The sequence below is a fragment of the Heloderma suspectum genome, chromosome 3, assembly GCF_057233095.1.
Source record: "Heloderma suspectum isolate Gila_16-S chromosome 3, 16-S_ref, whole genome shotgun sequence".
NCBI classification, from domain to species: Eukaryota; Metazoa; Chordata; class Lepidosauria; order Squamata; family Helodermatidae; genus Heloderma; species Heloderma suspectum.
In genome coordinates this window covers 262,804,813-262,830,595 of record NC_139460.1, presented here as the reverse complement: position 1 = coordinate 262,830,595, position 25,783 = coordinate 262,804,813, and the positions used below count along the sequence as shown (strand labels likewise).

Below are 25,783 nucleotides of genomic sequence, written 5' to 3'. Positions count from 1 at the left end.
CTACCTCCATGGCACTACTGCTTCCACGTTGCCCATGTTTACATTGTCTCATTGCTAAAAAGCAAAAATCCAATTTACTGTAGTCAGAGGCTGGAATCCAAAGAACCACTCAACTAGTTCTTCATGCTCAAGGTACCTTTGAGCACTATATGCCACACAGCAAACCACTTTCGAAACTGAGGGGATTTGTAAAAGGATCTTGGGATCTGCATGTGTGGGAAGCAGGAGTCTGCTGTTCAAAGAAAATAGTCAAAACCCCCATGGGGCATGGCTTAGGGTGCTTCAAGATGGAGGGCAATCAAAAGGCATTGTGTAGCTATTCTGTCTTTTCTTCCTAAGATGATTTTTTTCTGGTAAGAAAAAAGAAGAAGCAGAAACACAGGAAGGTTACAAATGGAAAAACACAGGAAGGTTGCAAAATGGCATCTAGAGGCACACACACACCAGTAAAATTATGTGAACAAGGCTGTGCAAGCGCACAATAAAAGCTTCATTTGGAAGCTCCTCTGGATCCCAGCCAGAGGTATGAATATAAAGCTTTTATTGTGCAATCGTCCTGCTTTGTTCATGGAATTTTACTGGGGTCCAGATAACAACATCTTCCATTTGTAACCTCCTGTGTGTTCCCACTGCTTCTTCTTTTTCCATTAAGGAGGGAAAGCCGGAATAACTCCACAATGTCTTTTGACTGGTAGCTCTAGGAGCCCTCTGTCTGGAAACACCCACTGAAACCAAGAATTCTGCAACTGCAACACAAAACTTTGCAGTAAGAGACATGTTTTCCACAAACCTATTATCGTAATGAACGTAATTCTACAAGGTTGTCTGGACTCCCCGTAAAATTCTCTAAATGAGGCAGGGCAGTTGCACGACATATAAAAGCCTCGTCTGGAAGCACCGGCATTCCGCTCTCTGGCAATTACAATACGTTTTTCTCCCAATTCATTTTGGAGGAGAAGCTGAAAGTATGCCCCAGCCTATCGAAGGCTGATGCTAAAAAGCGGCGGCTCAAGCTCTGGGACTACGGAGGGGTCAGAGGTTTCCAGAAAGCCGGAAACTCGGCGCTGGTTGAGTTTCCTTTGAGTACGTGCAGAGTGCCTTCCCCTGGCCAATCATTCGCCACAGCCAGCCTCTCGCCTCTGGAGCGAGCGCCAAGGGGTTCCTGGGCACGCTTCTTGGCCCCTTCGCTTACCAAGCCCCGAGTTCAGAACGGAGAGGTGCGCGGAGCCCGTGCCCGGCGGAAGAGGCTGCTTCGTTGCCGCCCAGAAGTGGGCGCCGGCGGCCCCGGCTACGCTGGCTGGCGGGAAGGGGGCGCTCGGACTGCAGCAGGCCGAGGGCGGGCGGTGACTCGGGGCGGAGCCGAGCTCCGGGCCGCGGCTGCTGCTGCGGGCCGAGGCGAGCGAGAGCGGGACCCGCGGGGGCTGGAGCGGCCGGGGGACCGCGCAACAGGTAAGAGCGCGGAGGGGAGAGAGCAGAGCGAGGGAAAGGGCCCGACGTGGCGGCGCCTTTCCCGGGCCGCCACCAGGTCTCCCCCACCGCGGCTGCAGCTTCGTCCCCGTCCCAGAGATTCCGCCCGCCCCCGGTTCTCGCGTGGAAAGCCCTCCGATGGGGCCCCAGCTCTCGCCCCATGGCTTCTGCGGCGTCCCGTGGAGCTGCGGCGCCCTTGTCAGCCAAGTATCCCATCTCTGGGGGGAGATCCCACCATAGTATGCCGGCTTCCCCACCCATCGCGCTTCGTTGGCTACGCTATATAGGGGCCACACTTTGACCCAGCAGTCTGCGTGGTTCGTCCCTAACAGAGACGCGCAGTCCCCGGGCATCATCTTTGCCCACAGTTCCCTGGCTCCAGTGTCCTCCTACTTGGTAATCGGGCTCGACCACCAGCTGAATCTACACATAGCAGTTATACCGTTATCATACCATTATCATAACTATTGGTAGACATAACACCAATGAGGACCAATGGTGATGATAACAGTATGATAACGGTATAACTGCTATGTGTAGATTCAGTCCAGGCCCTCGATTCTTCCCCCCTTGGCTTGCTGCCGCGCACCAGCTCTCTTTCTTGGCTCCGTCGCCTGGAAATAAGCACCTCCAGCAGTAGTTCTGTGGCCTGAGGAGTTCTACTAGGGATGTAGGATAGCAGGCAGCCCTGATGAGGATTAGTATACGTGTCCACATAGTATACGTGTCCACATTTCCTTCATGCCTTATGTGTAGACTAACCTTCGGCTATAAACCGATTTCTTCCTCCTTCACCCAAGTACCGACCCATAACTGACGTTCATCATCCTGCCAATTGTAGCATCATAGTTCGAGAGGTTGCCTACATATCTTTCCTAGGGCGGGATCCTGTAAGAAATAGAAATCCAACGTTCCTGTTAGTGGATTATGTATGCTGAGAGCTAATTAAATATTAGAAGAAGGAAAGGTTTGTTTATAGACTGGAGATACAGTAACGTTACCATGTTTTATCATGTAACTGCTCTGTTAGTCCAAGAGTCTTAGACTCAGAGAACCTGGTGTCAATGGCCAACAGAAGTTAAGAGATCCTCCTCCATAATGCTTATCCTGCAAGCCATTGCATACATGGTGCCCTTGGTCTAAACGCAGCTAGGTATGTGTAAAGACCTGTTTGTTTGTTTGTTTGTTTGTTTAAAGCCTTTTTAGCCTGCTTCTTAGTGGAAAAAGCACCTGGAGCAGCTCACATACAATCAATAAAAAAACAAGACTGTCCTTGACTGGTAGGCTTATAGTCTAAATATATGTGACACGAAAAATGAGAAGGGGAGAAAAGGGGAAAAAAGCAAGCAGTCTTTTCAGCAGGACTGGTGGAATGGCTCTGTTTCCCATCCCATTTCGCATCTCCATGTTTCAGCCTGCTGGAATGGCTGCTGCTGGTTGCTCTTTCATGTGGTCCTGGGCCACGTGGCCAGCTACTCATGTTTTATCTGTGCTGACGTCTCTCCTCATTGCTTGTGGGAAAGGGGTTATCTCTCTGAACCCTCTGCCATGGGTCAAAGGACGATGCAACATGCCACTGTCACTCTGCTTTAGGATGGTTGCAGAAGCATTTTATGCCTGAGATGGCATGCTCAGCTTCACCACTGGCACGTCAGAGCCTGGGCTTATGAACAGTGCCCACTTAGATAGAAAATAAGAGGCAGGCTTTGTACCTGAGTTGTGGGAATTGCCTCTCAGTGCATTCAGGAACTGAGCCAAAAAATATGCATATCATTGACTAGCCACACATTCTGTTGCTTGTTCTGAAGTGGCAATAGAAAGGGTGAGGCTCAGAGAGAGCCCAAATCGTAAGGCTCAGTTCATATTCTACATCAGCACGGAAGTGTTAGAGGGATGCAGTAAAGTGGCCCAATGAGGTAGGGTTTGAAGATGTGTAAACTGACTCATGTTTGGTGGCTTTCTTCAATATGCTGCTTTGGGTGGATGGTGCCTTCTGGATGTTCTTCTCTGCAAACATATAGGAATGGGACATAACTTACCTGCACTCTTTTTTCTTTACTGTATCAACAGCACTTTTTGCTGTTGAAGACATTCTGCACCTCCAGCTTCCTGTAACATTGTTGGAAGTTTGAATCCTTGGTGCCTCCGAGAAACTAGGTCCAGTTGCATAGAGCTTGGCATCCAAGGAATGAGGAACATATAACTGTGCCTGTGTAACCCTTACTTTCATGGTTTTGGCTCTTCAGCAATACAAGATCTTAGGCTTGACATAACAATACAAGTTTATTTATTGATTTGATGTATATCTCCCTTTTCCACCCCCACCCCCAAAATGGAGCTCAGGGTGGCTAACAATAAGACTAAGATTAAAACAAAGGCATAATTAAAACAATCATAAAACCAAATGAATTAACAGCACGATGGAAAACATAACAATAAAAGCAATGGACAACACCCAGCCAATTAAACACAACAACCCTTCAGCAACGGGCCAAAGGCCTGCCTGAATAAAAAACATCTTTGCCTACTGGCGGAAGGACAACAGAGAGGGAGCCAACCTAATTGGTATTAGAGCCTGTGTGGGAGATATCCTTGCAGTAGTGGCTGTAAATGAGCACTCCCCTTAAAGTTCAAGTCTTTGGCTGTGAGGTCTATGATCATGATTAATGTACTGAGGGAAAAACAGAACTGCTGTTTCCCAGGGTGGGAAAACATCTCTCCCCCATGTGAAACTCCGTCACTGCTTGGGCCTTCCTGCTGTGGACTAGGCATCTCCCTGTGCTGTTCCTCAGGCCTGTGTCTCTCTGTCCATCCTATCTAGGTCAGTGAGGTGGGCTCAGCCAGATGGTGAGTGTAGTCATTGTTCCTTCTTTGCAATTTGTTAGCAAAACTGGGTTTTTTTTAAAAAAGGTGACTAGACAAATTCAGGGAAGATAAATAAAAATAGGAGCCAGTACAGTAGTAAGAGCCAAGATGGACAGAGGAATGCAGCCCTTTGATGACATGTTTCTAAGCATCAATCCGCTTGGGTGGGAACAAGCAGCAGGGCAGAGAGGTTCTTTGTTGGTATTACTAGATATTCTATATGTATCGTTCTGCACTTCCTCAAACATAATGATCTGACTATTATTGAAGACAGGATATTGGGCATGATATACCATGTTATGGCCCATTGGGCTTGCTGAGCGGTTAGGCCAGCGTTCTCCAATGTGGGTCCTTCCAGATCAGCCTTCCCTAACCTGGTGCCCTCCAGATGTGTTGGACTACAACTCCCAGAATCCCCCAGTCAGCACAGTTGGCAGGGGGATTCTGGAAGTTGTAGTCCAATGCATCTGGAAGGCTCCAGGTTAGAGAACTGCTCCAGATGTTGTTGTTGGACTGCATCTCCCATCAGTCCCAGCCATCATGTCCATTTGTCAAGGATGACAAGAGATGTAGTCCAAAACATCTGGAGGGATCCATATTGGGGGAGGCTGGGTTAGATTATGTAAGGAGTTGCCTTATACTGACTTTGGCTCCTGATGCAGTGGCTCCTAGGTGCTGTGTTCCTTTGTTTCACATACGTGGGCGGCTGAGATCTCGAGAGCGAGCATTTGGGGTCACAGCTAGAGCACACATGGCTAAGACACCATGTTGAAGTTAGCTGACCACATTTAATCTATTTGGCTTATGTTGTGCTGATTATTGTGGTAAGCAACTTTTTCTTGCCCATCACTGAGCAAGACCTTTGTTGACCTGTGATGCAGTGTTGATTTGTGATGCTGTTTCCACTGATGAATGGCAGATGTTTCCAAATGGGGGCCACCCAGAAGAAGAAAAATCTACAGTTTGCTGTGATACATTTGTGTGATAGTTTGTGGATTAAATGGTTCATCTCTGGTCCATCTTGGAAGCTACAGTTGTGACAATGTCCAAGTTGGAGGTCTCCTTGGCAACCTCTTGTTGTTGCTTGGATCACTTTCTGTTTATTTTGTTCTCCAATGTTGACAGGATGCTTGGAAAACTGTGGGCGATAACTTGTGTGCTTATGGATCCCTAATTAAGTCCTGCAGTGGTTTGCAGAGGTGGTTCATTCTGGTAGAAGGAAATCCTGTGTCATGTGAAGAGGGTGATCAGATTCTTCCTAAAAAGCCTACTTTAATCCCTCCAACTGCTACTTACTCTGTAATCTCCCCTTCAGGGAATAAGAAGGTGATTGCAATGCATCTTCAGTTGTTCCTGGATGATGCTTCAGGCTTGTACTCTTTTCAATCAAGCTAGCATTTGGAACTGAGACTGCTTGAGGAGCCTTGGTAGATGATCTTCTGTCTGGGGAGGGACTCTGCTACTGGTTCTTCTGGACCTCTTATCAGCTTTTGATATCGATGATGATGGTATTTTGATTCATAAACGGTGTGCCTTTGTAGGAATCAGGAAAGTAGCCCTTTGTTGAATACATTCCCCTTTGTCAAATTGACCTTGAAGAGTAACAATGGGTGATTATATCCTGACGCTGATTGACTGTAAGCCTGCAGGCAAGATCTATTGTTAATTTTTCTATAGCACCTACCAATTTTAGGTGCTTTATAAATCCTCATCATTATCTGAGAATTGTTGCCTAGTAGTCCCACAAGTTCAATACACTCTCCACTGCTGTTTTATGTTTATATGGAGGTTTCAGGAGAGTTCTTTTGGAAGTCTGGGAATTACCAAGTTGAATCTGCAACACAATATTACAGTGTGGTGTGCTCCCATTCAGGGTTCCAGCCAGCCATGCCCTTTTCTTTAGTAGAGATGTGAAGGCCTAGAAGAAAATGAGGGTGAAAATGGGGGGAATCAGATTTTTTTTTGTTAATCCTGCTTTTTCCAATTTTTTCCAAGGACAGAAGGAGTCCCTGGAAAAAAATGTTTTGTGTTGTGTGTGTTTTTAATAAATCCTTTCTCTCCTCTATTTTTTCACAGCTTTTTACCTGGCCTTTACATCTCTACTTCCAGGCTACATAATTTTATCTCCACCCACCCCCCAGTTATTCTCCCCCCACCCAACTGTCAGTCAGTATTCTGTGCCCACCCAGCATGCTCTGTCATCACTGAACTGTTTTTGAGTTCCCTCTTAATATTTTTTTTTTGGGGGGGGTACTTCTGCAAACCTGTGTGTGCGCACGTGGGGATGGGGCATTTTGGCTATATAAAGATCCACACCTGGAGAATGAGTTTGCTGTTAGTATATAAGATGATGATTTTGTCATCAGTATGTATCCCCATCCTTGGTATCTGAAATCTTTTCAACTGAAAAGGCTAACAATCACTTCATGCTTTACAAGAGGAATGTGTTTGCTGCAGTGTTACATCTGAGTTTGCTGTGGTAAGCATATAAATGTGAACAGGACATGGGTTGCATCTCCCATGTATGGATGCAAAGTTATAAATAATTATTATAATTTAAATAGAAATACAGTCCCTCTCACCCTCGTGTGGAAGACTGTGACCAGGTGCCCTGTGTGCCTTGCTCAGTCTGCTGTCCAGATGCTGTGGATGGGCAACTTCAGGGCCCCTGCCACTCTCCCTTCTGATGGTTCTTTATCTTGAAACCAGTTTTGGACTGGACAGCCCTTCAAATAGAAGACACCTTCAAAATAGAGGGCAGTCCTGTGTCAGCCTTCCAAATAGAGGACTGTCCTCTGTAAAGGAGGACACATGGCCTATGCGGGAAACATGTGTCAGCAACTGATGATTGACTGGTGCTTCCTGGCATGTGCCTGTTGCGTGTTTGGAGAAAAATGTCTCCCTTTCATACTTGATGCATTTACCACAATGAACAGTGAAATAACACTGGTGTAACGATGGCAAATGTGATTGCCGCAGAAAAGATGAAGCAACGGTAACAGTTAAACTTGAGCCCTCATGCGTACCCTGTGTGTGTTAGAAAGCTGTGCTGTGGCCCTTGTTGTAAGAATTCTTACCCAAGCGTATGCAAACAGTAGGGAAAAACCATGTTTCCCACGTTTTTCTTTTTTTTTAATTGACATGCTCAGACTACAGGCTTGGCTGTCCCGTAATGCAGGTATACTGTGCTAGCTGCAGAACTGTGCATGCTGCTGCATGTCACTGCGATTCTTCCAGCAGGAAGAACAGAAGCAGGGATCTGGGTCGCTTGGGACACAGTGAGAACTGGAGGCAGTGAAGTCTTGCTACATGGGGGCAAGACAGGCCTCCATGCTGTGCTGCAGCAGAAGACTGGATCTGCTTGCCTCTATCATCTCTGTTTAGTTGTGTGGATCTCCCTGAGGTAAGAGGGGAGTGGTGCTGGCAAGCAGGCAAAGCTGATGACTCATCCCTGACCCCAGGCCTGTGGGTGGGAGAAGCGCTTTCCTCTGGATTGGTGTCTCCTGCTGCAGCACTTGGCATGGATATGGCTGGCCAGGGGAGGAGGTTCAAAGCACGAAATCTGGGAGCAGTTTGCTGTTCAGGACAGAAGGCTGGGTTCTCTGACGATCCAGCCCCCAGCCCGGATGGAGATGGAAGATTGTTTCCTCCCTCCAGGCATTAGTTTAGCATGAGGTTCGGCAAGCAGATGTTTCCGAGGAGACAACAATCCGCTGACGTTCTGTCATGGAATAAGCAACCCTATTTGATTCAGCCCACCAAACGTGGGGGAAATGAATGTTTCCGTGGGGCCTGTTGCAGCAAATATTCCTATATAAAACAAAAAAGACAAGGTTCCCAGTAACAAATTCAGAACAAAAACTCCAAGTGCAAAGAACCAAACAAAGCTGCAGTGGATCAGTAAAATACTTTTTTGCAAAGTTTATGCTGTTGGATGGTACAATTGACTTAAATTATTTCTCAAAACAGCCCCATCAAATAGACAATCAGTCAGTTTTTCAAACACAACAATATCAGTCAATATCCAACAATCAGTTTTACAGAAGAGTTATATCTAGCGGTCTACTTCGGACCCCAGTGCAATTCCTTTTCGACATATACATTTCAGCCCTTTCATGTGCTCTGTCTCCATGGCGGTAGTAACTAGAGGAATGTTCTGGCATTATGTCAGCACTCCTCCCCCTCCCCTTTCATGCCATTCTTTACTCATTCACACCCACACTTTTGATGCAGCTGAATGAGCTCTTTTTCCCCCTCCAGAGCAGGATCACAACAGTGCCCCTCCCTCCACTCTGGGCCTGCCAGGTTGGCTGGCAAGGAAATGCCAAAGTCGAGGCCGTGTCTTCTTTACCTGGGTGTGTTATGGATCTGGGTGTATCTGAGGACAATGGCTTTTGGAAGGCAGTGGTATCTGTTTTGGATCAGACACCACTGACTTCCCTGAATCTCTGGGAAAGTAACTTAACTCGTGCCTCATTGGGAGCATGGAACTGCTCCAAGTTCTGAATATCCATTGTCTTGAGCCCCAATTGCCCACCCCTTTTTTTGACAGGAATGCTGTCCTGAGAAAGGGGATATGACACCTGTCATGTGCAGTTCACAGTAGCAAAGGAGACTTTTCTTCATTGGAAATAGGTAGTTGCCTTATACTGAGTCAGACCATAGGTCCATCTTTCTCAGTATTGTCTACATTGACTGGCGGTGGCTCTCCAGGGTTTCAGACAGGGGTCTTTTCAGTTCCCTGCATCTCGCTGGCTTGACTTTCTATCCCATTTTTAAGTGTCAGATGCTTCTCTGGGTGTTTGTCCAAGTCTGCCAGGGACACAGTGTTCTGGCCTGGATTGCACCTTGCCATACTGGGGTGTGCCTGTGGCAGATTGCCTTTATTTCTGCCATACAGTTTATTATCTTTCCTTCCATCATTGGCTTATCAACATTATAGCATGTGAATGCAAAAGGTTTTGGGCAGTGCAGTGTTACAGTTGGGCAAGATGGAACCATATGACTAGCTTACACTTAATCCTCCCTTCCTCAGTGCCAATTGGACTGCGATTGTTTAGCATGAAACTGATTCCTGCATTAAGAGAGATGAGCAAGGAATGTCTTTTGTTCCTGCTGCATCGTGAGTGATTAAGGATGACCAGACTGCTTCATGGAAGTGTTGTGTGTTGGTGGGGGTAATTTCTGGAAGCTTGTGAACAAGAATAAGAGAAATTGGAAAATTTACTAGCTTTCCACTGAGCCACTGTTCCACTGTAGATTCCACTTTAATTGTTTTGAAGATCTTTGGGACTTAAAAACTGAGGGACTTATATGCATGGTATTGAAGAACATGGTCCACACAGTTTGTACCTCAGAACTGGAAGATGCTGAATTTACTGAAGGGTGTGGGAATTGTAAGAACATGAAGCTTGCAGAACTTGAATATATACTTTGAAAATATATTGGTAGTTTGCTCTTTTTTCCTTCTTCAGAGCAACACTACCATATTTATTGTTGCTGATCTTAGACGTTATATATATATTACAAGATATTCCTTGTTGTTTTGTTGGAGTTGGAGCACTATTATGGATTTCATATGTCTGTACTGACATATGTATATGATTTAGCTCATGGTGTTTCGTTGACTTTCCATAAATTAACAGGATTTTATGTCAGAATCTGATGCTTTATGTCATCACATTTTGCAAGTGAGCAGCCCCCCTTTTTTTCTCCTCTGTGGTAATTGAAATACTTCAGGTATCACTTTAGCCCTTTCCTTTCTTTTTGTCCAGCTGTTTGGTGTTTCGGAGCACACCTGACCAGGTGGGATGCGGAAATGTCCTCCTCATTCTACTGGCTGATCTGCTTTAACCTGTATGGTGAATGGGAGGAAGATGTTTGAGGATGTTCCCAGAGTCCCAGCCTATAATTGAAAGGAGAGCGGTGTTCCTTTCTGTTCTCAAGGCACTGGGTTACCAGGTTCAAGTGGGCATGCACTTCTGATGCTTGTACCCGTTTTGCAAGTTCTGATAGTGCCCACGTAGTCCCTAAAAAGGGTATTGACACTTTGACACTTGCAGGCTGATGGGCAGCTGGTGGAACTCCACTGTGGCTCCTTTGCATAAAGGCTTAGAACTCAGGTGAATTGTCCACATAGTCCTTTCAGCTCGAAGCTTCTGTTACAGTCCAGTTCCCGCTGACTGGCGGGCGGGCGGGCTGGCTGGCTGGCTGGCTGGCTGGCTGCAAAGCGTTGGGTTAGGTATGCAGTTGCTTCTGGTTGGCTTTGTGTTGGCTGTGTACAGGACCAAATCCCTGGGGTACCAGACACATTATCCATCTGCTGCAAAGGCAGACCCAGCCCAGGCATCTAATAGATCCAAACAATACTAGAGGCAGCAAGTAGAGGCGATGGCCAAGTAGTTAGGCAGATGGCAGGCCATGCACTGTTTGATGTGTGCGAGGAAGTAATGCCAGCGATGCTTCAAGCGGGGCATCTCAGCAGCAGAGGCTCTTGCAGATGGGCTTTGCTAGAGGACCCTGTAAAAGGGATGCCAGCTGTCTTATGGTTGTGAGACTTATTCTACCTGAAACCTGCAGGAAACAGGTCTCAGTTGCCATGGCTGCTCTAGGCCAGAGGCCTGCAGCCAATGATGAACCGGTTAGCTCAGATCAATATGTGACCTTCTGCTCCCTCCTCCTGCTGCCTCTTGGCCTTTTCTGCTCCTCAAGGTGGCCAAGCCACAGTGTTGTGGCAATGGGGGGAAGCCACACCTGGCAGAGGTTTCCCTTTCTGCAAGTCTTAAAAGTACAGGAGCCTTCTCAAGGTCTGGCAGCACTTTACCCCACTGGCTTATGGCCCCTGAGCCCCCAAAGCCCCCTTGCCTATCTATGTCCTTTCTAGCAATAGTGCATATCACCCTCCCAATCTCTAGATCAGTCTTCCCCAACCCAGCACCCTCCAGATGTGTTGGACCACAACTCCCATGGCTGGCTGGGGGATTATGGGAGTTGTAGTTAAACACATCTGGAGAGCATTGGGCTGGGGAAGGCTGGGGTAACTTTTACCCCAACCTTTTTTTTCCCTTTCTTTTTTTTACCATCAGTCATGTTCTCTACTACTTCTTGTTTCCTTGGACCCCCTCTTTTCAGACTACTCTGTGTCTACTCTGCCTCAGTTACTTTAACCATCCTGATTCTCAATGAGCCTCTCTACCTGCTCCACACTCTTGGCTTCCACCCACCCTCCTACCAGCTGCCCACTCATAGGGACTATGAAGTTTCCCTCTTGCCTTCTCTGTCATTAGGTCTCATTAGGTCTATGCGCTCTGTGTTCTTATTCTCAGTCATCTGTCTCTTCCATTGAACTGTCCCACAGGTCTCTGCCTCTTATCCCAATGCCAATTCTACTTCCATTGGCCATCTTGCTCCTGGGCTCCTTTCCCCTTTTGCTTGCCTACTTCCTGGGACCTCTTTCCAGTCTTCATTGTGCCCCTCCTCTCGCTAGCTTATGTGAGTGCTTTCCCAGCCAAGTTGTCCTTTCACTTCTCTCACAACAGTTAGACTGTTAACAACATTCTGTTATTCAGAGCTTAATTCCCTTTCCAGTTAGAATGTGTGTGAACATTCCATGACATTCCAATTAGGTCATCTAATCAGGACTAGCAGCTTCCACCACAATATGGCATAAGATCACAGCAAGGTTTGCACATTACAGTGCAGATCTTGACTTTCGTGGTAGTGTACAGTGTGGTTTAAGTTAGTCCTCTGGAACTCGTTGCTCTGCAAGTAGGTTTTCTATGGTGTGCCTGCTCTTTGTGTATATTATGCTGTTGTCTGGATGGTGTAAATAAATCTGTAGAGGCTGATTCATTCTGTTTTGTAGGGAGGCAGACTACATGGCCTCTGGGTCCCTTGCAACTCTGACTTAATATTTCCCAATGCTTCTATTTAATTTCCTGATCACATGTGCCAACAGCCCTCCTTTTTTTCTTTTTTGCTTATGAAGTCATCACTCACCTTTGCTTGCTGGGGCAGGAGGTGTTGATTTGATACACGTCAGAGAGGCCTAGGGAAGAACTAGGTGAAGAGCAACCTGTAGCATGTTGCTGGGTATGCCAACAGCATAAAAACTGGGGATTGCCAAGGCAGCATTTCTGAGAGATGTAAGCTTCACATTGTTGCCATGTGGTCCCTCGTGCCTGATAATAAAGCAGTGCCATCAGCAAAATATGTTGCTCTCTCCAACCCTTTCATTCTGTCTGTCTGTCTTTCTCTCTCACTCTCTCACACACACACACACACCCTGTATTATGGGCTTTTACGCACACTTTTATAAAACACAATCCCAATTGTTTCTCCCTAGAACTATACAGCTAGTGTCCTGGGCTTGCAGGTAGACTATCTGCTCTCAGGCACAGCAACATCCTTGGGGAGATTTCCTGGGGCAGGGTGGGGAGTGCAGCATATGGTTCCATTCATTGTGTAACAGAGGGCAAATGTGTCACTTAGGGTGCAATCCTATGTGTGTTTCAACAGAAAAAAGTCCTACATCTCCCAGCATTCCCCAGCCAGCATGGGAGATGTAGAACTTTTTTCTGTCGAAACATGGATAGGATGGTGCCTTTAGTGTGCAAGCAAGTACCCTGTGTATGTTGATTTCTAGTATTGGTGGTGGTGGTGAGGATTATATGGGATGCTGGGGGATCCCCATCTCTGACATACAGGGGCTGTTTCTTCTGCTTCTTTTTTCATTTTAAGTGAAGAAAAATACAGCGCCCAAGGGTAAAACTTTCCTCTTCTGAAAGTAAAGCATACCTCTTCAGAAGGTACTAAAAGCATGTGGAGAGTTGCCAACTGACCAGAAAGAGCATCCTGGCCTGTGTCTGTGCTTTTAACAGCAGTGTGATCTGTATAAACAGCTTGGTGGGTGGGGGAAGCTATTGACCAACACAGCAAAGCCTTTTACTGTGTTAGGGTGAGCTTTATCACCTGCTAATGGCTGCTGATCAAGCTGCATACAGCATGTTGGCCCTTGGCAGCCAAGAGCCCAGTTCTGTGCGTCAGGGAAGTGCTCAGCTTCCTCTCCATCTTGCTGTTCCTTCCTGACAGGAATTCCTCCTTCTCATCCTGAGTTCCCTTCAAACTGCCTGCCCGATTCTGGAGTTTGGGGAAGTGGGCTGGAAAGGCTGCAGGCTGCATTGGAAGCCCTTTCTCTTTCTTTCCTGCAAGTACCTGGCTGTCTGGGCGTTTGGAAGGTTCCTCTGCAGGCCTGCCCAAGAGGCACACTGTTAGGGGTGGGGCTGAGCCAGCTGTCTAGCTTCCATCTCCAGATGTTTCAGCCTACAAGGCCCATCAGCCCTAGCCAGTATAGCCAGTGCTGAGGGATGATGGGAACTGTAGGCAAAAACATCTGGAGGGCCACAAGTTGCCCACTGCTGTCCTAGCACAACGTCCGATCTATTTGACATTATATAGGGGGAGTCACTCGGTTTCCCCCTTTTCGTGCTGTTTGTCTCAGTTGATGCTTAGGACTTATTTGTACAATCATTTTGGTTTTTTTTAATGAAGTCTTGTGCTGTGGGTTTCTGGCTCTAACACACCATCGAGACCAGCTTTCCCCAACCTGGTACCCTCCAAAACATCTGAGCTAGTCTAGACTATTAATTTCACAATGGGATAACGCACACATACTTCCCTCTCCGGTAGCAGCTTCATGTTGGCTTTCCCCTTGTAGTACTAAACAGAGCACCTGGTTTTTTACAAGTCTTCTTACTCAGCCATGAAGTTCCGATGGCTCTCCTTGCAGTGGAGTTTCTCTGGCTGAGACAGGGAGCAGCTCTCCTAGCTGAATTGCATTGACCGAGGACATTGCTGCTCTCTGTGAGTTACTGAGGCAGGTTGGCACGTAGGAGGCTGTGCAGGATCAAGGTCTCAGGTGTGTGTTATGTCTGAAGTGTGTCAAGGGCAGCCTTCCCCAGCCTGGTGCCCTCCAGATGATTTGGACTGCAACTCCCATGATTCCTAGCCAGCAGGGCCAATAGAGTTATGGGAGTTTCAGTCCAACACATCTGGAGGGCACTGGGTTGGGGAATGCTAGTCTAGAACAGGGATGGGGAACATCCCTGTAGATGTTGCTGAATTGCAACTCCCATCAGCCCTAGCATAGCTAATGGTGAGGGATGATGGGAATTGTAGTCCAACAGCATCTGGAGTGACCCACGTTCCGCATCCCTGGTCTAGAGCAAGGTAGAACCTGTGTTAGATTCAGTACCCAAGACCTGCACCAGATAACTGTGGGGAAATAGGAAGGCAACTTCCTAAGGCATATACCAGCTAAGAGAGTATTTGTCCATTTAGCTCAGTATTGTTGACTCTGACTGGCAGTGGCTCTCCAAAGTCTCAGACAGAATGAGGTCTTTCCCATCACCTGCAACCTGATCTTTTTTTTTTTTTAAGTGGAGATGCCTACGATTGAATCTGGGTCCCTACTGTAGTTAAAGCACGTTCTCCTCTACCCCTGAGTGTGGTCCCACCCAGCCCCCAGATGTAGAACAGTGCTGGCTGGAGCATGTAATGATAGGATGTGGCACCTGCCATCCAGTCCATCCAAGCTCAAAGGTGAACCTGGAGCAGCATGGAGTAAAGCTGGAATAAAAAAGCAGCCTTTGAAGGGCAAGATGTATAACAAAGAACAGAGAAGGACTGGAGGCCAACAGCTAGCTAGGGAAAGCAGGGTATAAAGCAGAAAAGGCTGGGAGAAAATTAGTAGTGTAGAAACAGTAGCCAAAATGGGTTGCCATTCAGACAGAGTCCCACATCTTACTTGGAAGTCTTTGTAGAGAATGTGGGTCACCACCAACTAATCACAGGAAGAGGGAGAGGGACTAATCACAGGGATTTGTGGGAAAGAACAGAGCTGAATGGCAGCCCAGTGTGAGTTGCAAGCCTGACTGAATCTGGAGCTCGCCGAGGCGATCATGCAAAGAGAGCTCACTTGTGCTGTATTTGGTGCAGTATTTGGGGTGCGGAATGGTCACACGGGTTTGGGGTACAAAAAGACTACACCAGGCGATTGTGATCCTGTATCCCTCGGAGGAGTGGCTGGCACAAACCTCAGTTTGGAGTTGGTCAGGGCCAAAACGGACATTACTTTAAATGTATGTCTAGCAGTTATGTCTCTCCCGTCCCCATTTTTGCTCTAGAGTAGGTGCAGGGCCCCTGATAGAGATGGGAACCCTAGTGTGCAAAGGGGGAGTGGCATTTAAGATCTGGATCAGAGGTCTGTGTCTACTCTAGAGTAAAATGAAAAGAAGACATAGCTGCTAGACACACGTTTAAAGTAATTTTTGTGAACTGCCCAGAGAGCTTCGGCTATGGGGCAGTATAGAAATACAATACATGAAATGAAAATGAAATGTCTGTTTTGGCCTTCTGTGTTCCCGCATCTCTCTGCTACTGTATAAATGTCCCTTGAAGTTTGTAATGTGGTGCACCTGTTTCCTAGGCATTGACCCTGTCCCTTCCTTGCAGATCCCAAGGATGGAGGCAGGCTCTGTGGTACGGGCTGTCTTTGACTTCTGCCCCAGTGTCTCTGAGGAGTTGCCGCTGTTTGTGGGGGACATCATAGAAGTGCTGGCGGTCATAGATGAGTTCTGGCTGCTTGGGAAGAAGGAAGGAGTCACAGGTAGGAGCCAAAAGGCCCTTGTGGGACTGGTGGGCTGGGTTGGCTTAGACGCGTGCCAGGGATCATACAATCCAGACCAGTCAGGAAGGAAATGTTGGGGTGGGGGGAGGAACTAGAGCTGATTAGAGGAAGAGAGAGTTTAATTCTGAGCCCAGATAAAGAATCATTGGGACTTGGGGAGCCTTGGGGATACCAGCCAAGGACAAGAAAGAGATCTCTGGTGTTTGCTTGGTGGCTGCAGCAATCTCCATATGAAGGAAGAGAAACAACACAGCGTGGAGGGAGGGAGGAGGGGCAACTTTGCAATTGCTACAGTACTAAATTAAGAACTCATCTTGCAACATCCTAACTCTGCAGTTGCATGGAGAACTGCTTGATGACCACTTGCTGAGCTACACAAAATGGCTCATTGTATGTTAACAGTCACCACATGGAGTGATTTATGTGGCCTTCGCATGGTGGTCATGGTGTCTAAATGGGCCCAGTGCTAGAACATACCATGTACAAGCTGAACCTGCAACAAAATGTTGCAGTATAGAGTTGTCCTGTTCAGGATACTCCCATTCCATTCCCTCCCCCAACTTCCCATTCTCCCCCACCCCCTTCAATAGTATTTTCATGCTCACTGAGCACTTTCAGCCTTCATTGGGCTGTTTTGGGGGGTTTCCCTGCCCCCCTAAAGCTGTTCTGTATTTCTGCAAGCGTTGGGATCCCCCCAGCCCTGCTAATACCTCCCTCCTGTGGCTGGATGGTGCTATTTTGACTACGTAAGGACTGGCACTTGGACAATTGGGATTGCTGTTAGCATAGCTCCCTTTTTTCTTTTGTAGCCTTCAGCCAGCTAACCAGTCTAATAAAAGATGCATGTCTCAAGGCACTCAGTGTATCACGATGTCGGATCAGCATGACGACATTGCCCTGAAGACCTCAGGGATGGCAAAGCAAGGACTAGCACTCAAGACTGCAGGCCCATCAGCACCCTAGTTGCAGAGCTCGGTCTTCTCCCATGATCATCTTTTGTTCCCTGCCTTTAAAAAACTCTTTTGGTGCCTGTACGAGCTCCAATCCACATCAATGGCTACTAGTCCTGATGGCTATGTGCTCTCTCCAGTATCAGAAGCAGTATGCCCATGTATACCGGTTGCTGGGGAACATGGGCATGGGTGTGTGTGTGTATGGTGCACTTGTGTCCTCTTGTGGGTTTCCTGTGGGCAGCTGGTTGGCCCACTGTGTGAACAGAATGATGGATGGACCTTGGTCTGATCCAGCATGGCTGTTCTTATGTTCTGCCCTGGTTGTGCCAGTCCTTGCCTTTAGCAACTCACTCCAGTCTATGGGCACAGCCACTGGGTGAGGTCAGGAATCCTGTGCCCTCAGCCTGGGAAAAAAAGAAGAGGCAGCCACAGTCCCTGCTCATTCTTCCACTCTCATTCCTCTGAGCCTGCCTGCCTTATGGCATGATCAAAGCAGCTGCACTCATATCAAGGGGGCGGAGGGGGCAGGATGCAGGCTCCATCAGAGGCTGAGGATTTCACTTCTCTCTTAGTAAATCCTTAGCAAGCTGTACAGCAGTTTGACAACTGCCCGTGTAAAGAGGAGACATAAGGGAGAAAGCTTCAAGTGGCCGGGAGAGGGAGCTATTCTCAAGCTTGTGTGTTTCCGTCTCTCCCTCATGGCTCTCTGTCCTGCAGCGTAGAACAAAACTAAAATCTTTGTCCCTTGTCATGCCTTCTCTCATTGCTAAACATGGAAAGTTTAACCAGACCTTCTTAACTGGGCGTGTCATGTCAGCATAGAGGGGTTTTGACCACCTCCACTCAGCATCCTTTTGAGTTACAGCTAGATAGATGATATGGAATTATCTGTTTCTTGCATTAGAATAACACAGGCTCCTTTTATCCTCAAAGCCGACCTTTACACTGGATTAATGTAGGGTCCGTGCCTTGGAAAGTTGATAATTCTGCAGTTTGAGGAGCCGTCAGACTCATCTGGGTGCTGGGATGTGGCATTTGTATTGAATGAGTACTGGCCAGTCTGGATCTGCCAGACACAGAAAAGGCAGCTGCACAAGTGATTATGGCCTTGTTGTGGCCCCACAGGAACTACTGCTGTCCTCATCCCATTCCCCTCCCTCTTCCCCTCCATTTCACACACACACACACACACACACACACACCCCTATAGGGAACAAATGGAACCATTAGAAGGAGTGACATGTACAGATCATGTAGCTGTGGTATTTTCTAGTTGGATAAACCAGAAGCCAGTGGTGCAGCTATAGCTGGAACTTGGAGCTGAGGTCCAAGGCCCTGCAGCCCCACCTCCACAATGACCACCCACAGAGTGGCAAGTGATGGAGGCACGTCAAATGGGCACAGTGTCAGCATCTGGGCTGGTGTGGGCATGCTGAGCCTTGCCCTGCCTCATCTCCTGTCCGTACTGTTTGCCCTGTCCCAGCTGTGCTACAGCACTCACCAGAATTCTTGGTCTTATGTTTATGGTAACATCTCTGCCTAGCTGTCCGTGCTGCTGGAACAAGCAGGGAAAACCCACTCGTTCTCAGGGCAAGGAGGCGCCTCCTGCAAAAATGCTCTTTTGTGGTCTGTGCATGCAAGAATCTTGCATATGGTCCCCCAGCTTGTAGACACATGTGTAGATCCTTTGTAGGGGGCAGGGGCAGGGCCCCCAACATCACACCTGCCTCAGGCCCCATAAAACTCTCTGGTAATAATTATTCCAAACAGGTATGTTAGCAGTATATACCATTACAGTGGGGTCACCTCAGCCCTCAGGGGTTCTGCATCTTGGGGTATCAACATTGTTTTAGATTGGTATGTGACATAAACGTTATTTTATCAAGTCATAGCATGATAAATGCAAGAACGTCATGATTGGATGCTGTAATGTGCCCTTTATGGGGCTCCCGTTGAGCTGGCCTGGAAGCTGCAGCTGGTGCAAAACATGGCGGTGGGGGTGGGATGCCAGGTCGTGTACATATTTCGCCAGTGCTGAGGGAACTGTTGTTGTTGTTCAGTCGTTCAGTCGTGTCCGACTCTTCGTGACCCCATGGACCATAGCACGCCAGGCCTTCCTGTCCTGCGCTCTCTCCCGGAGCGTGCTCAAGTTCATATTCATTGCATTGGTGATGCTATCTAGCCATCTCATCCTCTGCCATCCCCTTCTCCTTTTGCCTTCAGTCTTTCCCAGCATCAGGGTCTTTTCCAGAGAGTTTTCTCTTCGCATTAGGTGGCCAAAATATTTGAGCTTCAGCTTCAGTATCTGTCCTTCCAATGAGCACTCAGGGTTGATTTCCTTTAGGATGGACTGATTTGACCTCCTTGCAGTCCAGGGGACTGGTAAGAGTCTTCTCCAGCACCACAGTTCGAAAGCATCAATTCTTGAACAACTCGGGATCAAGTTACCTGAAGGACTGTCTCCCCCTTTATTAGCCTGCTAGATCATCAAGGGAACCTCTTTTAGTGGCATTGCACCCTGCAGATTATCATGTGGTGGTGACCCATAAATGAGCATTTTCTGGTGTTGCTCCTGTCCTCTGGAATGCTCTTCCCTCACCCATACGTACAGCATCATCTGTGATGATGTGTTCCATGTGTTACTGTGATGTGTTACTCTGGTTTTCCCAGTGATTGATATACTTTGTTTTAGTGATATGTTCTATTGGTTTTTTATCTGATTGCTTTTATTGTGTTTCATTTGTTTCGTTATCTTGTGTTTTATGTTTATATTTCACACCTGTTAGAGATGTGCAATAATACAATTGATGGTGCTCTCCCCATGTGTCCCCCCCCCCCCCGCCATCCCATTCTAGGACAGTTCCCGAGCAGCTTTGTGGAACCTGTGGATGTCCCTGCTTTGAAGCAAGGGGAGAGGCTGTTTGTCTGTACCAGCAACTTTACTTCCCAGGAGCCTGGCAACCTAACCTTGCAGAGAGGTACTGGGGGTTTCCCTGCCTGCATGCCTTGGGCAAAGGGGGGACTAGTTGTGCCTAGGGATGCCAGAGGAATTCGAGAGGGATTAAAACGAACTTGGATTTCTAAGAATCTGACCTGCAGAATCTACTGCAGAGCACCCCCCTCAGGCCTTGCGGAGTCTGTGGACTTTCAGATGATTTTTTTACTTTCCTGAAATTTACGCATATAAATCAGTAGAAAAATACTAAGTTTCTGCAAAGGAAACATTGACTGGAATGGGGGACAATACACGAAATGTTATGTACTGAGGTAAATTATGTAAATACTTATGTAAATAAGTATTTACTTATGTACTGTAAATACTTATGTAAATACTTACATAAATATTTACGTAATTATTTCCGTATTTTTTTCCTCATGACAAAAAAAAAATTCACATCTGTTTGTGGGTGGAAGACGGAACGAAAGGCGCCTGACAATCCACGAAACACAGATGGAGAAGATTTTACACAGTCTGTACATACCTAGTTGTGCCTGGGGCTCATTGTGCCCGGGGCTGAGCTCTGAGGACCTCTAGCAACAGGAAAGTGCCTAAGATAGTTTCCATAGCCAACTTTTCCCACCATTACTGCTTGGCAAGTGCTATCCATAGTGCTGTGAGCCATTACAGCAGGGGTTGGGAACCTCAGCCCTGGGGGCCAAATCAGTCTCTCGTGGGGTCCCAGTTCAGCCCTCCAAGGTTCCTCAGATGGCCATGCTCCTTTCCTTTTGACCACCGATGGTTTGGTGGTTTCCCAGCTTTTGTGCAGTTTAAACCCCCCCCCCCCCCATTTGATAAGGTTGAAATGCCTCTCCTAAGGCTTAGTTACTGGCAATCAGATCTTTAAGCTAAACTGTGCTGGTATTTTTTGATAAATTTAGCCCTGCCTTTTTTGCCTTTAGCCCCATGCTCCGCTGGAATGCTGCCCCCAAGAGCTTCTCCAAAATTGAATTTGGCCCCCAGGCTGAAAGAGGCTCCCCACCCCTGCTTTTTATGGCTTTGGGGCTGCCTGTATCTCCTAGGGTTGGAACCAGAAGGGTCCCGAAGGGTGCTATAGGTGACACCTGAACAATACCCTGACCCTCGTGGTCTTTGTCCCGGCAGGAGACCTGGTGATTCTGGAGGGTTCTGTGACCTCTCCGTGGCTCCAAGGCCGAAGCTGCTGGGGAGATAGAGGCTTCTTCCCATCCTCCTGCGTGCGAGAAGTCCACCTCTCCTCCTTTGGCCCTCGATCCCCTTATGGCACCACCCAGGAGATGCCGCCCTATGCCCTGGGTCAGGCCCAAGCGCTGATGGGCCTTTCAGCCCAGCTGGAAGAGGAGCTAGATTTCCGGGAAGGGGACGTGATTACCATTGTTGGGATCCCTGAGCCCGGATGGTTCGAGGGGGAGCTTGGGGGTCACCGAGGCATCTTCCCCGAGGGGTTCGTGGAACTCTTGGGGCCCCTGAAAGCTGAGAGCAACCCCGAGGAGCCAGGATTATCCGAAAGCGACAGCATCAATGGAGTACAAGACTTGTATCCCCAGGCTGAGAAGGAGGCATGGAGTGATGGGGAGGAGTTGCCTGGGCCTTACGGGATCGCCCTCTATCAGTTCCAAGCCCTGGAATCAGCGGAGCTGGACTTTGAGGTGGGAGACCGGATCCGGATTCTGGGGGCCCTAGAAGATGGCTGGCTGGAGGGGGAGCTTCGAGGAAGGCGGGGCATCTTCCCCCACAGGTTTGTGAGGCTGGAGGAGAGTAGCCCACCCTCTAGGGAGAACTGGGAACCTGGGTGCCTGCTAAAGAGGGTGGGCTCTGAAGCAGCCAGCACCCGCAAAGCAGGTTCCCCTGGCCTGTGGGAGGAACCTGGATGGAGCTCAGTCTGCCCTGAGGAGGAGCCTGGTCGTCTTGCGGTGAAGCAGGAGGGCCCTTTGAACTCTGAGCTCAAACGGGATGAAATGTCACATCACCAAAATGGAGGCTGTCTGGGATCTCTTCCTTCAGGTGTGTCAGGCTCTCCCTCCATAGATTCTGCCAGAGCTGTAAATGGCGTTTCTTGTATCCCTCTGCCTCTGCTCCAGTCAGAGATCCAGCTCAGTGGCCATGTGAGTGGCCCAGCACCCAGCTTGAGCCCAAGGACCTCGTGGGACCCCTCAGAGGCCTGCAAGCCCTCGGAGTGGGATGGAGACACTCACAGCCTTTCCCATGAGCACATTCTCTGTGAGGACGTGGCCACTTGCCCAGAAATCCACCGTCGGAAACCCAAATCCCGCTCATCCAGCCTCACCGGGACCCACGAGGGCCTGGACACGTGGCCTGTCTGTCGGGGTGCCCGGGACGAGCGCCCCCAGGGGGTGTTCCATGGGGAGAGCTGTGGGGACCTCGATTCCAAGCTGACTGAGCAGCTGGCCCAGTTTGAACAAAGCCTGGCCAGTCCCATTGGCCACACCGACTGTGGCACCTCCCAGCAGGATAATGTCTCCCGGCATTTTTCCATCCTGGACTTCAGCTCCGAGAAGGACATTGTATGTGGTTCAGTGAAGCACACCCCGCACAGGAGAAAGGTGCTGCGGCCACCACCTCCTCGGCCTTGCACCCCCGTCTCTGCCCCCAAAACCACACCTCTGCCTCAGACTCTGCGGCCCTCCAGGCCAGCCCCGCTTCCCCCTTCAGGCAGCCAGAGGAGGAGTCCAGCATCAGCAAAGCTGCCATTGGGGAGCAGAGAGGGGCAAGGCAGCACCAATGAGCCTGGAGGTGCATCTCAGTGTCTTTTCCTGCTGAACCGTCTCCAGGAAGTGGAGCAAGAACTGGATGTTTACAGAAAGACCCAGGCAGAGCTCAGTGCAATGCTGGAGCAGCCACAGGATGAGCTTGGGCGAGCTGAGACTCTGGAAAACCTGGACTTCTGCGACTGCAAAATGGCGGCCCTGTGCCTGGAGCTGCAGGAGCTGAGGGGTGAGTACAGTTATCCTTGGTGTGGGGGGAGACGCTCTACCCCAGGGCTGGACAACGCCTGCTGCAGACCTCACCCGAAATGGGGGAGGGGGGGGCGGGAGAAATGACATCCGTAGCAGCTACAGAGTGCCCAAACTATCAAAATTAGCTGGTTTGTAAGCAGAATTTCATTCCTGCAAGCAAGCTAATTTTGAACAGTTTGGCACTCTGTAGCTGCTAGGGATGCCATTTTTTTAAAAAATCTGCAGCTGCAGAGGTGTATGTGTACAGCCTGCGGAAGCAAGGTGGGTGGTCCGGGGAGCAAAGATGGCCCCTGGATCCCCTGCAGTTGCCCATCCCAGGTATATGCAGATCTGCCTTTTGTCACAGGTAGGATGGTGAGGGAGGGGCTGGCAAGTGGTTATGTGCAGCCCAGCCCCATCAATCAGCAACACAGTACTTGGAGCCTCATCTCCTAATTGGCTGAGTGGGATCACCCAGTGCTGTTACCAGGATCTGATTTGTCTCTTGCTCTGCTGGTGTCTTTTGGAGCGGGCAAAGATGAGCAGAAAGCATTTCTCTGCCAAGTGCCACGGCTTCTTCCTAAGTGGGGTCCTGCAGCCTGCGGAGGTTGTGTTGTATTCTAGGCCTCCTGCAGGGGTAGGCAACTTGGTGCCTCCAGCTGCTTTGGACTATAATTCCCATGATCCCATGGTATCAGCTATGCTGACAGGGACTGATGGGAGTTGTAGCCCCAAACACCTGGAGGGCGCCAGGTTGTTACGCCTGGCCTACTGGGTAATGTTGCTGGATGATAAAAGTTTGGTCTCCACATAGCTGCTCACTCAGCTTTCATTCTTAAAATACCTATCCAGGAATCCAAGTGTAACTTGTACAGTGATGCCATGTAAGGCACTAGCTGTGACAGCAAGAAGCTTTCCTAACGAAATTTTGGCTTTTGAACGAATTGTTTATCTGATTACTTTGGTAGAACTGCCTTGGCACTGCTGTGCTATCTTCACAGATCCACACTGGCTTCCAGACACACCAGATTCCTCTTTCTACATAGACTTCTCACTCCAGGGGTTCCCACTTTGGGACTGAGTCACCTTTTCCAGTTAGTTTGGGACAGTGGCTGACACAAGGAAGCAGGCTTTTGTGAAATGGATAGGCAACTTTGTGTAGGAGGATGCTGGTTCTCAATCTCTAGCATCCAGAACTAGGAACCTTTATTCTGTAACTGCAGTGAAATTGCCCACACTAGGAGGATGACACAAGGGAGACTATAAGGTGTATTAACATTTTATTAACTCAACAGAATAATCTGAGTCTCAACACCTTTCATATTATACACCCCTTCTTCAGGGAATATTTCCTGACAAACGAAAAAAAGGAAATTCAAATAGACAGAATTTTCTTGGGAAAACTCCAGTTAAAACAATGTGAACAAGTGTAAAGCAAATACAAATAATAAAAATAACGATTAACAAAAAAACCCTTATCTCAATTTCCAAATGTCTGAAGGAATGAGTATGTCTTCACCAGTTTTTGAAAAATGGCCAGAGCAGAAGGTAAACAAGCTTCTTGAGGAAGTATATTCCAAAGTTCTGGGGCCACCACAGAAAAGACTGTGGTGGTAAATGACAACTGTAGCTCATGAGAGCATGGAACCTGGAACAAGGCCTCCTTGGCAGGTTTTAAATCCCTGGGGAGATTTAAATATCTCCCTGTTTCTGGAGATATTTGGGAAACAGTCAGTGTAGGTGCATTCATGTAACTACATTTAACAGTAAATATTCCCTGGAAGAAAGACTGCATGGCTTGAAACTTATTGGGACTTCACTGATTGTCAGGTTAGTAAGCAATTTGTGTGCCCTATAGTTTCCTTTGTGTTAGGTTTTAGTGGCATCACCTTCCTTTGTGGCTTCTGAGCTAAGAGGCCCACAAAAGCTAGCTGCAAATGCTGAGACTTGGCTTGAGCAGAGCAGCCAGAACCTAGGCTCAAAGAAACTAGGTAACAGCCAAAACAGGTCTTGTGTTGGGTGCCAAGGGTGGGGGGAGGATGAGCACATGTTAGTTAGATAATGACCCAAGGTGGGGGAATGGGATGAAAATAATAAGACTGAATTTGAGGGAGGAAATGTATCTGGGGAGTGGTTACTTTTTGCTAATCATTATATGTATCCATTGTGATATGCAGAATACTTTACGATTCTTATTTGATTTTTTGCCACCTTAATCCTGTGTTGGAGGTCATTACCATTCCATGTGGTCGTCGGAAAGATGCACTAAAAAAACCCACCCCTCTTGAATTAGTTGGGTGAATCAATTATTGGGTAAATATGGATGCCTTGTATAGTTGCATAATTTGTTTTCTGCAGGTGTTTTCCTCCACACCTTCCTTCCTTCCTTCCTTCCTTCCTTCCTTCCTTCCTTCCTTCTTTATTTATTTATTTATTTTTATTTAAAACATTTCTTGGCCACCTTTCAGGGCAGAAGCCCTCCCAAGGTGGCTTACAGCAATAAAAGACATAAAAACAGTTAAATTATTAAAAGCAATAAAAACAATAAAAGCCAGCAATAAAACCAGCACCAATTATAACAGCAGTAGCAGCAACAATAGCAGTCATATCAAGAGACCACAGTAAAATAATATGTTTCCAGGGCCTTCTTAAAAGCCTGCAATGACGGAGCATGGCGGACCTCCGACGGCAGAATTTCTAATGATTTGTTCTCTGTGTGTGTTCACTTTTTTGGAGGCAGAGAATGCTGGAAAATAAGTATTGGGGTGTGTGGGAAAATGTGTGGATATGATAGTAATACTGGTAGGGAGACATGGATGGGGGCCCAAGGGGGGAGGGTGATACTTACATTTAGTGACCACTGAAATACCCATCCGGA

At 48.0% G+C, this 25,783-nt stretch overlaps 1 protein-coding gene across 2 annotated transcripts in view; it reads left to right on the top strand.

Annotated features, from left to right (window-relative positions):
* Positions 1–1,277: 1,277 nt before the first annotated feature.
* DNMBP (dynamin binding protein) overlaps positions 1,278–25,783 on the top strand; it is a 54,535-nt gene continuing 30,029 nt past the window's right edge. The window contains exons 1-4 of one of the 2 annotated variants that reach the window (XM_084846662.1): positions 1,278–1,449; positions 15,844–15,997; positions 19,827–19,949; positions 21,074–22,903. In XM_084846662.1, coding sequence (XP_084702788.1) covers positions 15,853–15,997; positions 19,827–19,949; positions 21,074–22,903 — 2,098 coding nt within the window. In that variant the 5' untranslated portion in view covers positions 1,278–1,449; positions 15,844–15,852. The remainder of the gene's footprint in view (positions 1,450–15,843; positions 15,998–19,826; positions 19,950–21,073; positions 22,904–25,783) is intronic. The other variant, XM_084846663.1, reaches the window with a different exon arrangement.